This window comes from Lepidochelys kempii, chromosome 6 (assembly GCF_965140265.1).
Source record: "Lepidochelys kempii isolate rLepKem1 chromosome 6, rLepKem1.hap2, whole genome shotgun sequence".
NCBI lineage: Eukaryota > Metazoa > Chordata > Testudines > Cheloniidae > Lepidochelys > Lepidochelys kempii.
Genome location: NC_133261.1, coordinates 12,385,824 through 12,398,079, shown reverse-complemented (window position 1 = coordinate 12,398,079; position 12,256 = coordinate 12,385,824). Strand labels below are relative to the sequence as shown.

The 12,256-nt window shown below is 55.5% G+C and overlaps 1 protein-coding gene across 8 annotated transcripts in view; it reads left to right on the top strand.

Moving 5' to 3' along the window:
- The first annotated feature begins 3,148 nt into the window (after window positions 1-3,148).
- Window positions 3,149-12,256, top strand: part of AGBL2 (AGBL carboxypeptidase 2) — a 50,992-nt gene continuing 41,884 nt past the window's right edge. For 5 of the 8 annotated variants that reach the window (XM_073346689.1, XM_073346688.1, XM_073346684.1 and 2 more), the window contains exons 1-5: window positions 3,149-3,179; window positions 4,171-4,230; window positions 4,526-4,589; window positions 5,494-5,628; window positions 8,866-9,054. In XM_073346689.1, the coding sequence (XP_073202790.1) occupies window positions 4,201-4,230; window positions 4,526-4,589; window positions 5,494-5,628; window positions 8,866-9,054 (418 nt within the window). In that variant the 5' untranslated portion in view covers window positions 3,149-3,179; window positions 4,171-4,200. Of the gene's footprint in view, window positions 3,180-4,170; window positions 4,231-4,525; window positions 4,590-5,493; window positions 5,629-6,337; window positions 6,409-8,865; window positions 9,055-12,256 lie in introns of those variants that run through there. The other 3 variants (XM_073346685.1, XM_073346687.1, XM_073346691.1) reach the window with 3 other exon arrangements.

Genomic DNA, 12,256 nt, shown 5'->3' with positions numbered 1-12,256 from the left:
ACTCATGTGTTCCAGTCCCCTAATCATTTTTGTTGCCCTTCGCTGGACTCTCCAATTTATCCACATCCTTCTTGTAGTGTGGGGCCCAAAACTGGACACAGTACTCCAGATGAGGCCTCACCAATGTTGAATAGAGGGGAACGATCACGTCCCTCGATCTGCTCGCTATGCCCCTACTTATACATCCCAAAATGCCATTGGCCTTCTTGGCAACAAGGGCACACTGCTGACTCATATCCAGCTTCTCGTCCACTGTCACCCCTAGGTCCTTTTCCGCAGAACTGCTGCCTAGCCATTCGGTCCCTAGTCTGTAGCGGTGCATTGGATTCTTCCATCGTAAGTGCAGGACCCTGCACTTATCCTTATTGAACCTCATCAGATTTCTTTTGGCCCAATCCTCCAATTTGTCTAGGTCCTTCTGTATCCTATCCCTCCCCTCCAGCGTATCTACCACTCCTCCCAGTTTAGTATCATCCGCAAATTTGCTGAGAGTGCAATCCACACCATCCTCCAGATCATTTATGAAGATATTGAACAAAACCGGCCCCAGGACCGACCCTTGGGGCACTCCACTTGATACCGGCTGCCAACTAGACATGGAGCCATTGATCACTACCCGTTGAGCCCGACAATCTAGCCAGCTTTCTACCCACCTTATAGTGCATTCATCCAGCCCATACTTCCTTAACTTGCTGACAAGAATACTGTGGGAGGCCGTGTCAAAAGCTTTGCTAAAGTCAAGAAACAATACATCCACTGCTTTCCCTTCATCCACAGAACCAGTAATCTCATCATAAAAGGCGATTAGATTAGTCAGGCATGACCTTCCCTTGGTGAATCCATGCTGGCTGTTCCTGATCACCTTCCTCTCATGCAAGTGCTTCAGGATTGATTCTTTGAGGACCTGCTCCATGATTTTTCCAGGGACTGAGGTGAGGCTGACTGGCCTGTAGTTCCCAGGATCCTCCTCCTTCCCTTTTTTAAAGATTGGCACTACATTAGCCTTTTTCCAGTCATCCGGGACTTCCCCGGTTCGCCACGAGTTTTCAAAGATAATGGCCAATGGCTCTGCAATCACAGCCACCAATTCCTTCAGCACTCTCGGATGCAACTTGTCCAGCCCCATGGACTTGTGCACGTCCAGCTTTTCTAAATAGTCCCTAACCACCTCTATCTCCACAGAGGGCTGGCCATCTCTTCCCCATTTTGTGATGCCCAGCGCAGCAGTCTGGGAGCTGACCTTGTTAGTGAAGACAGAGGCAAAAAAAGCATTGAGTACATTAGCTTTTTCCACATCCTCTGTCACTAGGTTGCCTCCCTCATTCAGTAAGGGGCCCACACTTTTTCCTTGGCTTTCTTCTTGTTGCCAACATACCTGAAGAAACTCTTCTTGTTACTCTTGACATCTCTTGCTAGCTGCAGCTCCAGGTGCGATTTGGCCCTCCTGATATCATTCCTACATGCCCGAGCAATATTTTTATACTCTTCCCTGGTCATATGTCCAACCTTACACTTCTTGTAAGCTTCTTTTTTATGTTTAAGATCCGCTAGGATTTCACTATTAAGCCAAGCTGGTCGCCTGCCATATTTACTATTCTTTCTACACATCGGGATGGTTTGTCCCTGTAACCTCAACAGGGATTCCTTGAAATACAGCCAGCTCTCCTGGACTCCTTTCCGCTTCAAGTTAGTCCCCCAGGGGATCCTGGCCATCCGTTCCCTGAGGGAGTCGAAGTCTGCTTTCCTGAAGTCCAGGTTCCGTATCCTGCTGCTTACCTTTCTTCCCTGCGTCAGGATCCTGAACTCAACCAACTCATGGTCACTGCCATGGTGAATGTCCCCACTTCCATGCCAATCAGTGAGGAAAAGGGGAGCACCACTGTTCTAGTGAATCCTAAAGACTAAATTGACCTGGCAAATCCTCTCTAGGCGGTGGGGTATGGTGTCTAACACCCATTGTATAATGTGGGCAGGGCTGAAGGGACCCGGAAGTTAATGAACCCAAATTGGTATGTTGGATATTAAGCTTAATTGGTGGACAAAATAATGAGGGGATGGGGTAGTCAACCCATCACTGCCTTGTTGGGTCCTGAAAGATTTTGTGGGAAACGAACCAAAAAAAAAAAAGTCTCCTGGAGTGAGCTTCACCATCATGGCTCCCCCTGCCCGCAGCATGGACCTTTATCACCCTAAAGCGGAGAGATGCCCTGACCAGACCCAGCCAGAGAGAGGGGCCCAGATGCTATCGCCATCTGTACCAGCTCCAGCTGAATCCCAAACACCACCTGGCATGACAGTTTTTTACCACCTTTGTTTCAATCTAAGAGACTGTCAGGTGAGAGGGCTTTGCCTTCTGAAGCTGGACTTTAGCAGCAGCAGTGCTCGCAGCTCGAGCCCCTCAACCAACTTCTTCCCTTTTCCCCAAAATGACAGGTATGGCTGTCTTTAATACAGCGAACGAGGGCTTTTTCCTTCTGAAAAACTCTCTGCCGCTCAAGGGGAAGGGGGCAAGGCTGGAGAAAATAAAAGCCTTATTTAACACTTCACCTTGTAAAGGCTTTAAGTGAATTTCCTTTTCTGTCGTTTTTATTGGCGTTTAAAGGATTTTTAATACAATCAACCATGGTGCTAAGCAGGCTGCAGTCCCCGTGTCCCAAGCTTTGCGTGTTGTTTAACGATGCTTGTGGACTCAATTTTGTTAACGCCTTTAGCCCCTATCTTCCACCTAAATTCATACCAGCAGCCCAGGCCAGACAGAATCACACCTGCAGGTCCCTGAGGTGAGGGAGCAGTAGGGCCCAGGGGCTGTGGGACAAATGTGCAGGTCCCCAGGGCGCCGGGGGCGGTAGGGCCCAGTCTCTACACGCACACAGGTGCGGGGCTGTGGGACTCGGTCCATCCAGACCCAGCCACGGCGCAGGCCCCGCCCAGCGGGTAGGGAGCGGGAGGGGGGGGGCGGGGGCGAGGTCTCCCCAGGCCGGGGGCGGGGCCGGCGCTGAGCGGGCACAGGAGCGCGGAGGGGAGGCTTCGATTTCACCCGGCTCCGCCATTGGCTCCTACCGGGCCACACGGAGGGACCAATAAGCAGAGAGCTTTTCCACCGCGCCACGCCCACTGCCTGTTGCTGGGTTACCGCGTCCCGGCACGAGGAGGGGCCCGGAGCAGGGCGGGAGGCTGCGGTGAGGGGCGCGGGGGGTTTTGGGGCTCTAGAGCCGAGGAAACTCTGGGGAGTCCGTGTTCTAGATCGGGGGGGTCCTGGCTCTAGAGCAGCAGGAGCTCGGGGGGTCTAGGCTCGAGAGCAGGGGGAGTTTGGGGGGCAGGCTCGGCTCTAGAGCAGGGGGAGTTTGGGGGGCAGGCTGGGCTCTAGAGCGGGGGGAATTTGGGGGGCAGTCTTGGCTCGAGAGCAGGGGGAGCTCTGGGGCAGTCTCGGCTCTAGAGCAGGGGGGAGCTCTGGGGTGGTCTCGGCTCTAGAGTGGGGGGCGTTTGGGGGTCAGGCTGGGCTCTAGAGCAGGGGGAGCTCTGGGGCAGTCTCGGCTCTAGAGCAGGGGGAGCTCTGGGGCAGTCTCGGCTCTAGAGCAGGGGGGGAGCTCGGGGCAGTCTGGGCTGCAAGGCATGAGGGGGGTGTCCCTACAGCCGTTTGTGCTGTTTTCCATATGCATCTGGCTGCCTCAGGACCCCTGGCCTGTGATTCCAGTGCAGCCCTGGCTCCAGGCCGTCAGCTGCCTGGGGGAGCAGCCCTGTACAGAGCGGGCACTGGGTTCACACAGCCCCACAGGGCTGGTGATGGCCATGATGAGTGGTGCTGGGGGTGCAGAGTGGAGGGGCTGGAGCCCCTGGAGCACAGAGCCTCATGGGGCAGGCGATGGCTGTGATGAGCAGCGTGGGGGGTGTGATGTGGTTGGAGAGTTTCTTGATAACCTGACAGATGCACCCCATCTCTGGGAACCAGCCATCCTCTCTGAGGATTCTGCCCTGGATCCTGGTTTGGGATGGTGTCTCAGGGTCTAGAGAGCTGGTGAGAGGCAGGGGAGGATGCAGAGCTGGGTTTCACCTCATAGAGTGAAGGAGAGAAGGGTAGAATGGGAGGCCTGGTGTGTATCTGGTCAGGGACTGGGGGCTTTCAGGTCCCTTCCAGGCCCCTTGGTCACTAGTTTCCGTGCTTCCCCCTAGTGTCTGTCAGAGCTGTCACCACTGCCTGTCATGAGTCTGGTCCAGGAGCCAACCCCTGAGGTTAGTGCAGAGCCCAGCCCTGCTGAACTGGGCCTAGGGGGGAGAGTGGGATCCTTTCAGCCTATGGGGCCATGCCATTGGGGACTGCAGCAAGGAGAGGGGAGCAGTGGGGGCCCCAGGGCAAAAGGGGCATCAGGGTGGGTGGGCACACGTGAAAGGGGCGGGCACTGGGGGGCTGTGCCTACAAGGGATTGGCCACGTGGACTCTGACCTGTTTGTTCATTAAATTCCTGTGTGCTGGCATCTGTGGGTGTGGGGGCCTGGCTCTCACTTACCCTTCCCTTTCCTTCCCCAGCTGCTCGCAGACCCCTATGAGAGCTTCATGCATCACCATCTGCAGTACTACGGCTACTTCAGAGGTAAGAGCACTTGGGTAGCTTGCTGCTCGCTAGCCCAGGACGTTTCACTGGTCAGCAAACAGTGACTCAGAGCCCACTGGATGCCCCTGGCTTTCACCCCCGTCCCCTCTAGAACTGCCATCCTGCACTGGGCACCGCATGCTGGGACAGCTGTGGGAAGGGGACACTGTCAACTGAAGAGCTAGGCAGTTTACAAAGGTGCCTTTACAGTGATATTTCCCTGTATTTTAAAATGTTTTCCCTCCCCCATTGCTGTATGGAGACCACCCCAAAGGAGAACAGGCCGCTCGCTGAGTGCCCAGGGCCGCAGTGCGTGATACTGGGTAGGCAGAGTGCTGTTAGAAGGGGATCAGTGCAGCGTGTCCTTTTTGCCTTTAATGTCTCTGGTAGGCTGGTGCTGGAGCAGGCAGACCTGTGTGATTGTGGAGTGGGCTGTGTCCCTACTGTGTCTCGCTTGAAGGCTGGCAGCCCTGGAGCAAAGTCTGCACCCTGGCAGGCTCCGAACCCAGTCCTCTGCTCCTGAGACAAGACTGAGTCTCTGATCACATAGCTTTCCGTATTACCAGAAGAAGCCTTGGCTAGTATTCAAGCATCTAGTAACTGCACACTCTTTCTGTGCCTATAGGGAGCCGCGGGGCAGAGTACCTTCTCCGGCACCTGGTGGCTGACTAGTCTTTTCATGTTAAATGACTGAGATCCCCTGAGAGGATCCTACATCCACTAGCCCTTCTCTCCCTAGTGCTCAGAAGCAGAGTAGCTGTAGGCTGGAAGACCTGCTGGGTGCAATCTGGCCCACCCCCCAGGAGCAGTGCTGGATTGTTCCCTACAGCACGGTGGCCAGGCTAGCTTTAAATGTCCCAAGAAATGGAGGTTCCCCAGCACTAACAGCAACATCCCTTCCTAGATGAGGAGAAAACTGCTGAAAGCAGCTCCCTTGCGTCACGAGAGCGCAGGCCAAAGAGCTCATACTCTCTGCTGGAGCAGGAGAGCGGAGGATCAGACCGCAATTCCCTTCAGGATAACAGGAAGAAGCTGATCTGTGAGTGAGCTACTCAGCGTGAGGAGCTGGGTTTCCTTTGGCCATGACAGCCAGTGGCTCAGTTCAGCCGCTGTCTGCAACTCAGGGGCTGCGTTAGATTGGAAACAGACAGCAGGGGCGGGGCGTAGGGGAAGGATTGGGTCCATAGCAAACGGGTCCATAAACACCCACGTTAGTGGGTTAGCTGGGGAACCATGGAGCAACCCTCACCCAGAGGTATGAACACTACTTCATAGAATACACTGCTGGCTGGGGATTGCATCTTGGCTAAGTAAAGGAACAGATGACATCCAAGTGAGCTAGCGTGGTTTGAAAGCTTTGCAAGACCATGCATCTGGGGAAGAGCAATTGGTGTCCCCTGAAGAGCAGGGAGAAACCTCCCCAGATACGGAAGTTGTTGCAACACAGAGTCTATCCGAGCTAAGGGGGAATGGCCTGTTAGTGGGCTGCTGGGGAGGCGAATGGTTGCCCCAGGAGAGTGGAGAATAAATTGTCTAAAATCCAGAGTTGGGGAGGTGAAGATCTCACCCCAGTATTGCACTGTCCCCTTTTCTAGTGAGGGTTTCTTTATAAAGGGAATCTGCAAAGGTGGGGGCAGTGGCAGGGGCCCTTCCTTGGGCAGGGCATAAAGAAGACCCAGTGTTTTCTGCCTGTCTTTTCCCTGTAGATTGATCAAGGCTGTGAAATCTTGTCTACCCTATTGAGGAGGTTTGGCAAAGAATGACTACTGTATATCCCAGAGCACTTGTGTAGTGGTAATGGGGTTTAATTCTGGTGCAGGTTAGTGACTCTCAGATACTTTTATAGGTTGTTTGGGCCTCTGAGTCATTCAGTGAGAGAAAACCAATCCGCTGTCCTTTTTATGAATTTTACTGAGAACACAAACTAACAAACATAAAGCTAACAAATTTGCTGTGCTTCCCTGCAACGCTCATCTATGCACCGATCGAATGGGGTTCCAGTGGAGATCTGATGGCTTCATGTGGTGTTTAGATGTTGCTTGTAATTATTAGAATTGGGAGCACTGGCTGTTGGGAGTCTGAAAGGACAGGAAACAGGAAGGAGGGGGAGGAGTTAAAAGAGGCGGATGGAGAGCTACTGAGGGTGCAGCAGGAGCTTGGAAAAGAGGTTTCCACTTTAAAAAATAAAGTCCTGTTGAAGTTTGTTAGTACCTTGCCTGGCTACTACAACACTTCATCAAGGAACTACCAATAGCATAAGTGGGAATGAATAACTGTGACACGAAAATAGATTGAGATCAACAATCGATCAAATCCTTGCATGATCACAGTCAGTCACATCATGCAACCAGCCGAACACAGCCTTATCCACAAACCCTTATACACAGACCGACTCTCCGAGGTAGAGCAGCCTTCTTCTTAGCCCTAGAAATTCTGCTGCGTCTCTTTGAAGCACTAACAATGCAATGGTTTGCTCAACTTTCTCCGCCCCAGCTAATCTCTCCACTTCCTGTCAGTGCAATGGGGCCAGCCCCCAAGTTCCCCTCTCAGGCAGAGTGGTTTTTGCTAACACCTGCACAGAGCCAGGGCGGCATAGAGCAATCTGGGGCAGTTTACTTAGGAGTTAGGTAAATCCAGGTGTGATGAGTTTCTAATATGGACTTAGCAGCACGGTGCGATTACTTCACACACACACACACACGCGGGAAGGTTAGGTAAAAACAGTTAGTTGCAGGAATTCTCCTAGAAAAGACTCCAAAAGTAAAAAGAAACCCCCTTGGAAAAAGGCTCTGTTCTGCGGCCGGCTTGCCCTATGGAGCTTCGCAGTCTGCCAGGAAGTGCAGTCTGAGCAGACAGACACTGTTCTCGGGTTCTGTAGCTTGTGCTAGTGGGTGTCGTTCCCTGCTCAGCTGGCTGCTCTGTGCTGTCTGTCTGCCCTCTCCAGGACTGGCCCAGGGGAAGGGGGGGAATCAGCGGTTTAGTTGTTGTCAGGATGACCCAGCCAGGAGCCCACTTCCTCACTCACCTGGCTTGTTCGGGTTGCCATTGGAGCCAGCAATGCCCCGCTGTCCCTCCCAGAGATGTTTTGCACGTAGCAGTATCCAATTGGAGTTTGTACCCCAGCTGCATGTTCTGGTCCTGAGTGAGTGTGGCCAGGCTTAGCCTTGGGTTCACTTCTGGGAGCCTCCTTCCAGCAGGCAAGTTTATCACCATCTCTGTCTTAAACTGCAAGTCCACTTGCTCCCACAAAAGCAGCCTCCCTCCAGCCCTACCCTAGGGAAACGGCCAGTGGGTTGCAGATGGCTCTCTGGCCAGGAAGGCCTCGCCACTCCCCCTGGCATGCCTTGAGCCCATTGCCTTTGGGCTGATAACAGTGTCCTTGTCCCCTGATCATTCCCACATCTCCGTGCTCACACTCCCTCCCTGTCAGTGAGGGCCTCGCAACCACAGTGGGAACTGGCCGGTCTGTCACCTTTTGGCTGGACTGGGGGCAGGGAGGGCTGTCTGGCTTAATGCCCCAAAGGCAAAGCTGCTTTGAAGATCCTGTTAATAGAAATTTCATTAAAAATACAATAGAGTAAAGCTGATACTGGGTGGCGACACTACTAATATGCCCAATGCCCAATGTCCAGTGGCAAAGTGCAGCCCTTCCCATCTAGGAGAGTCAGAATTAAGGTTTCCTGAGCAAGCCAAATCCTGCTGCCTTGAGTGTATGCCGGGGCGCTCCGCGGATGCAGGCGGCTCTGCAGACTCAGGCCAGCCGCCTCTCACAAGCCCTAGGAAGGGAGAAGGGCGTCCCCTGGGCAGGCAGAGGGATGCTCCAGTGGGCTTGATCCTCCATTGGGATACACTCCCTGAGGGACCTTCCGCAAGTAGCCAAGCTAGGGCTGCCCCCATGCAACTCTGGTTTGTGCTGTGGCCGGGTGGCCCTGAATCACAGAGCCACAGGCAGGCCCTCTCCACTGTGTCCACTGAAGAGCAGCTGGTACCAGTTCTCCTAGTCCACTGGTTATGTTGCCCTAGGCAGCGAGTCCCCAGGAGTGCTGAGCAGTGCTTATCCCTATAGCCTGCTGGCCATGGGGCCTGTACCTCCACCTGGTTGGCAGAGTCTGCTGCTGAGACATGGGTGCCAGGTGTGTTTGTGTCCTGCTGCACAAGCCTTTTCCTAGCAGTGCCAAAGCCAAGGCTCTGCTGTGTGTGTGCACTATGAAATCGGGGCGTCCGGCCACGCACTGCGCTGCGGAGTCCCTAGTGCTTGCTCCTCTTCTCTTTGCAGGTTCTCTCATGCTGGAGGCTGCACTTCTCAAGAGCAAACAGCTTCTGTTCAATCACCTTGAGGGCCCCGGGGTCCCATGCCTGCGGGAGCCTCGGGGTCTCTTTGCTGTGCCCACCTCGAGAGGCCCCCTGCAGGCACCACGCTGGCCAGTGGAGTGCGAAGTCATCAAGGAGCAAATCCAACACATCGGTAACTGGAGCCCTGTGTGTGTCACTGCCCCGTCCCGTGTGGGGCTGCCAGGAGCTCCCCAGCCCGTCAGGGCATCGGCAACTGGAGCCCTGTGTGTGTCACTGCCCCATCCTGTGTGAGGCTGCCGGGAGCTCCCCAGCTCGTCAGGGCATCGGTAACTGGAGCCCTGTGTGTGTCACTGCCCCATCCCATGTGGGGCTGCCGGGAGCTCCCCAGCCCGTCAGGGCATTGGTAACTGGAGCCCTGTGTGTGTCACTGCCCCATCCCGTGTGGGGCTGCCGGGAGCTCCCCAGCCCGTCAGGACTTCGGTAACTGGAGCCCTGTGTGTGTCACTGCCCCATCCCGTGTGGGGCTGCCGGGAGCTCCCCAGCCCGTCAGGGCATCGGTAACTGGAGCCCTGTGTGTGTCACTGCCCCATCCCGTGTGGGGCTGCTGGGAGCTCCCCAGCCCGTCAGGGCATCGGTAACTGGAGCCCTGTGTGTGTCACTGCCCCATCCCGTGTGGGGCTGCCGGGAGCTCCCCAGCCCATCAGGGCATCGGTAACTGGAGCCCTGTGTGTGTCACTGCCCCTGTCCCATGTGGGGCTGCCGGGAGCTCCCCAGCCCGTCAGGGCATCGGTAACTGGAGCCCTGTGTGTGTCACTGCCCCATCCCGTGTGGGGCTGCTGGGAGCTCCCCAGCCCGTCAGGGCATCGGTAACTGGAGCCCTGTGTGTGTCACTGCCCCATCCCGTGTGGGGCTGCCGGGAGCTCCCCAGCCCGTCAGGGCATCGGTAACTGGAGCCCTGTGTGTGTCACTGCCCCATCCCGTGTGGGGCTGCTGGGAGCTCCCCAGCCCATCAGGGCATCGGTAACTGGAGCCCTGTGTGTGTCACTGCCCCTGTCCCATGTGGGGCTGCCGGGAGCTCCCCAGCCCGTCAGGGCATCGGTAACTGGAGCCCTGTGTGTGTCACTGCCCCATCCCGTGTGGGGCTGCTGGGAGCTCCCCAGCCCGTCAGGGCATCGGTAACTGGAGCCCTGTGTGTGTCACTGCCCCATCCCGTGTGGGGCTGCTGGGAGCTCCCCAGCCCGTCAGGGCATCGGTAACTGGAGCCCTGTGTGTGTCACTGCCCCATCCCGTGTGGGGCTGCCGGGAGCTCCCCAGCCCGTCAGGGCATCGGTAACTGGAGCCCTGTGTGTGTCACTGCCCCATCCCGTGTGGGGCTGCTGGGAGCTCCCCAGCCCATCAGGGCATCGGTAACTGGAGCCCTGTGTGTGTCACTGCCCCTGTCCCATGTGGGGCTGCCGGGAGCTCCCCAGCCCGTCAGGGCATCGGTAACTGGAGCCCTGTGTGTGTCACTGCCCCATCCCGTGTGGGGCTGCTGGGAGCTCCCCAGCCCGTCAGGGCATCGGTAACTGGAGCCCTGTGTGTGTCACTGCCCCATCCCGTGTGGGGCTGCTGGGAGCTCCCCAGCCCGTCAGGGCATCGGTAACTGGAGCCCTGTGTGTGTCACTGCCCCATCCCGTGTGGGGCTGCTGGGAGCTCCCCAGCCCGTCAGGACTTCGGTAACCGGAGCCCTATGTGTGTCATGGGAGCTCCCCAGCCCATCAGGTCTCTGGCGCTAGCAATGTTGCCAGCTCCTGCAATGGATGGTGTGTTTCCTAAAGCTCCAGATCCTGGAATCACATGACTGCATGAGACGCTCAGCATCCATTTTAATAAAGGATGCTCATAGCCCTCATGGTCGCAGAGAAAAGCTTTAGACTGTGACCCTGGACAGCGCTGACACCAGATGTTAGAGAACAAGAGCCCCAAGTGGAGGAGGTTGTCAAATGTCATGATTTTTAAGCCAATCTCATGATTTTGGGGGTCTGACTTGGGATGAGCAAGTGGTATTGCACCTGTTGCATAAGCGTGTGGATCGGGGCTCTCAGGGAGGTCTGGGAGCTCCTGGGGCAATTATAAGGTCCCCAATAGGGTAGAGGCTGCAGTGAGGTTTCACACTTGAATGGTGAGCCCACAGGAGCCTGGTCAATTGTGTTAATGGCTAACCAGGTAACATTAACCCATGAAACCCTGCCCAGCAAATTGCACAGACCTGTCAGGCTTCATTTCACAAGGCACCCACACAAGCCTTCAATTCCTTTGGGAAGAATAAAATTCCACCCCAAAGAGCCTCGCTGAAACCCTGTACCTGTTCAGGTGCGCTTTGGCTAAGAGAGCCATTCATTTCTCTCTCTCATTGCTGGGTCTAGTTAGAGTCCCCAGCACCGAGACTCCCCCAGTTCTCTGGACAGACTGTTCCATGGCCTAGTGCATCGCGCTGTCATCACCCCAACATTCAGTCTAGCATGTCCCTTCCTGCCATTTGCCCCCTGGCTCGTCAATCTTCCCTGTTCTCTGGAATCCCCCTCTTTCCGGGATGGATCCACCCAGCGAACGCTCCCCTGCCTTTGGCATTGCTTAGCTCCCCTTGCCGGCTCATCTTTTTCTTGCTTCTCTCCTCTGGCTCCACTTCGTTTTTCAGTCCCTGCCAGGGAATGTGGTGCCCAGAGGTCAGAGTGCTGTGTCTGCCTCCCAGCCAACCAATGGGGCCTAGCGGAATAATCGTGGCACTATGTGATGAATCGTTTCGTGTTGAGTTAAGCTGGGCTCTGTGGCACGGGGAGGCTGGTCAGCCCTTGGAAGAGACGTGGCTAAGGCCCAGCATTACCCAGAATTCTCTGCCTCCGCAGCAGTCAAATTGGTGCTCTCTGCGCATAACTTTCCAGCCAGTATTTGTTGGCCCTTGGGGTCTCCCGTTCTTGTGGGGGACCTGAAATGGGCATTTCCTGCTTTTCCCACAGGTGAGTCTGGGGGATGAAACCCAGGAAAGGTGCGAGCAGACAGGGCCGTGGGTCTGCCCCCTTAACTCCATGCATTTGCATTAAAATTCTGTGGACGACGATTGACTGTCACATCTTCAAAAGGGGACTGGCTGGGTCTGAAACCAGGCTGTTCTGTCACTGCCCAGGTGTTTCCCCTTCAGAGCAGATTTACTCTACCCAGTTGGCCTCCTTCCCAACACAGACCCCCACTGGACTATTAAAAATCACAGGGTCATCACAATCACAGGCTTGTTGGTATGGAAGAGAGGACACTAGCTGAGAATGAACATGTGGGGAGGGTCATGCCTTTCGCTCTATTACTACATGGCACAGGGGCTTCAGAGCTCTTTTCAGGAG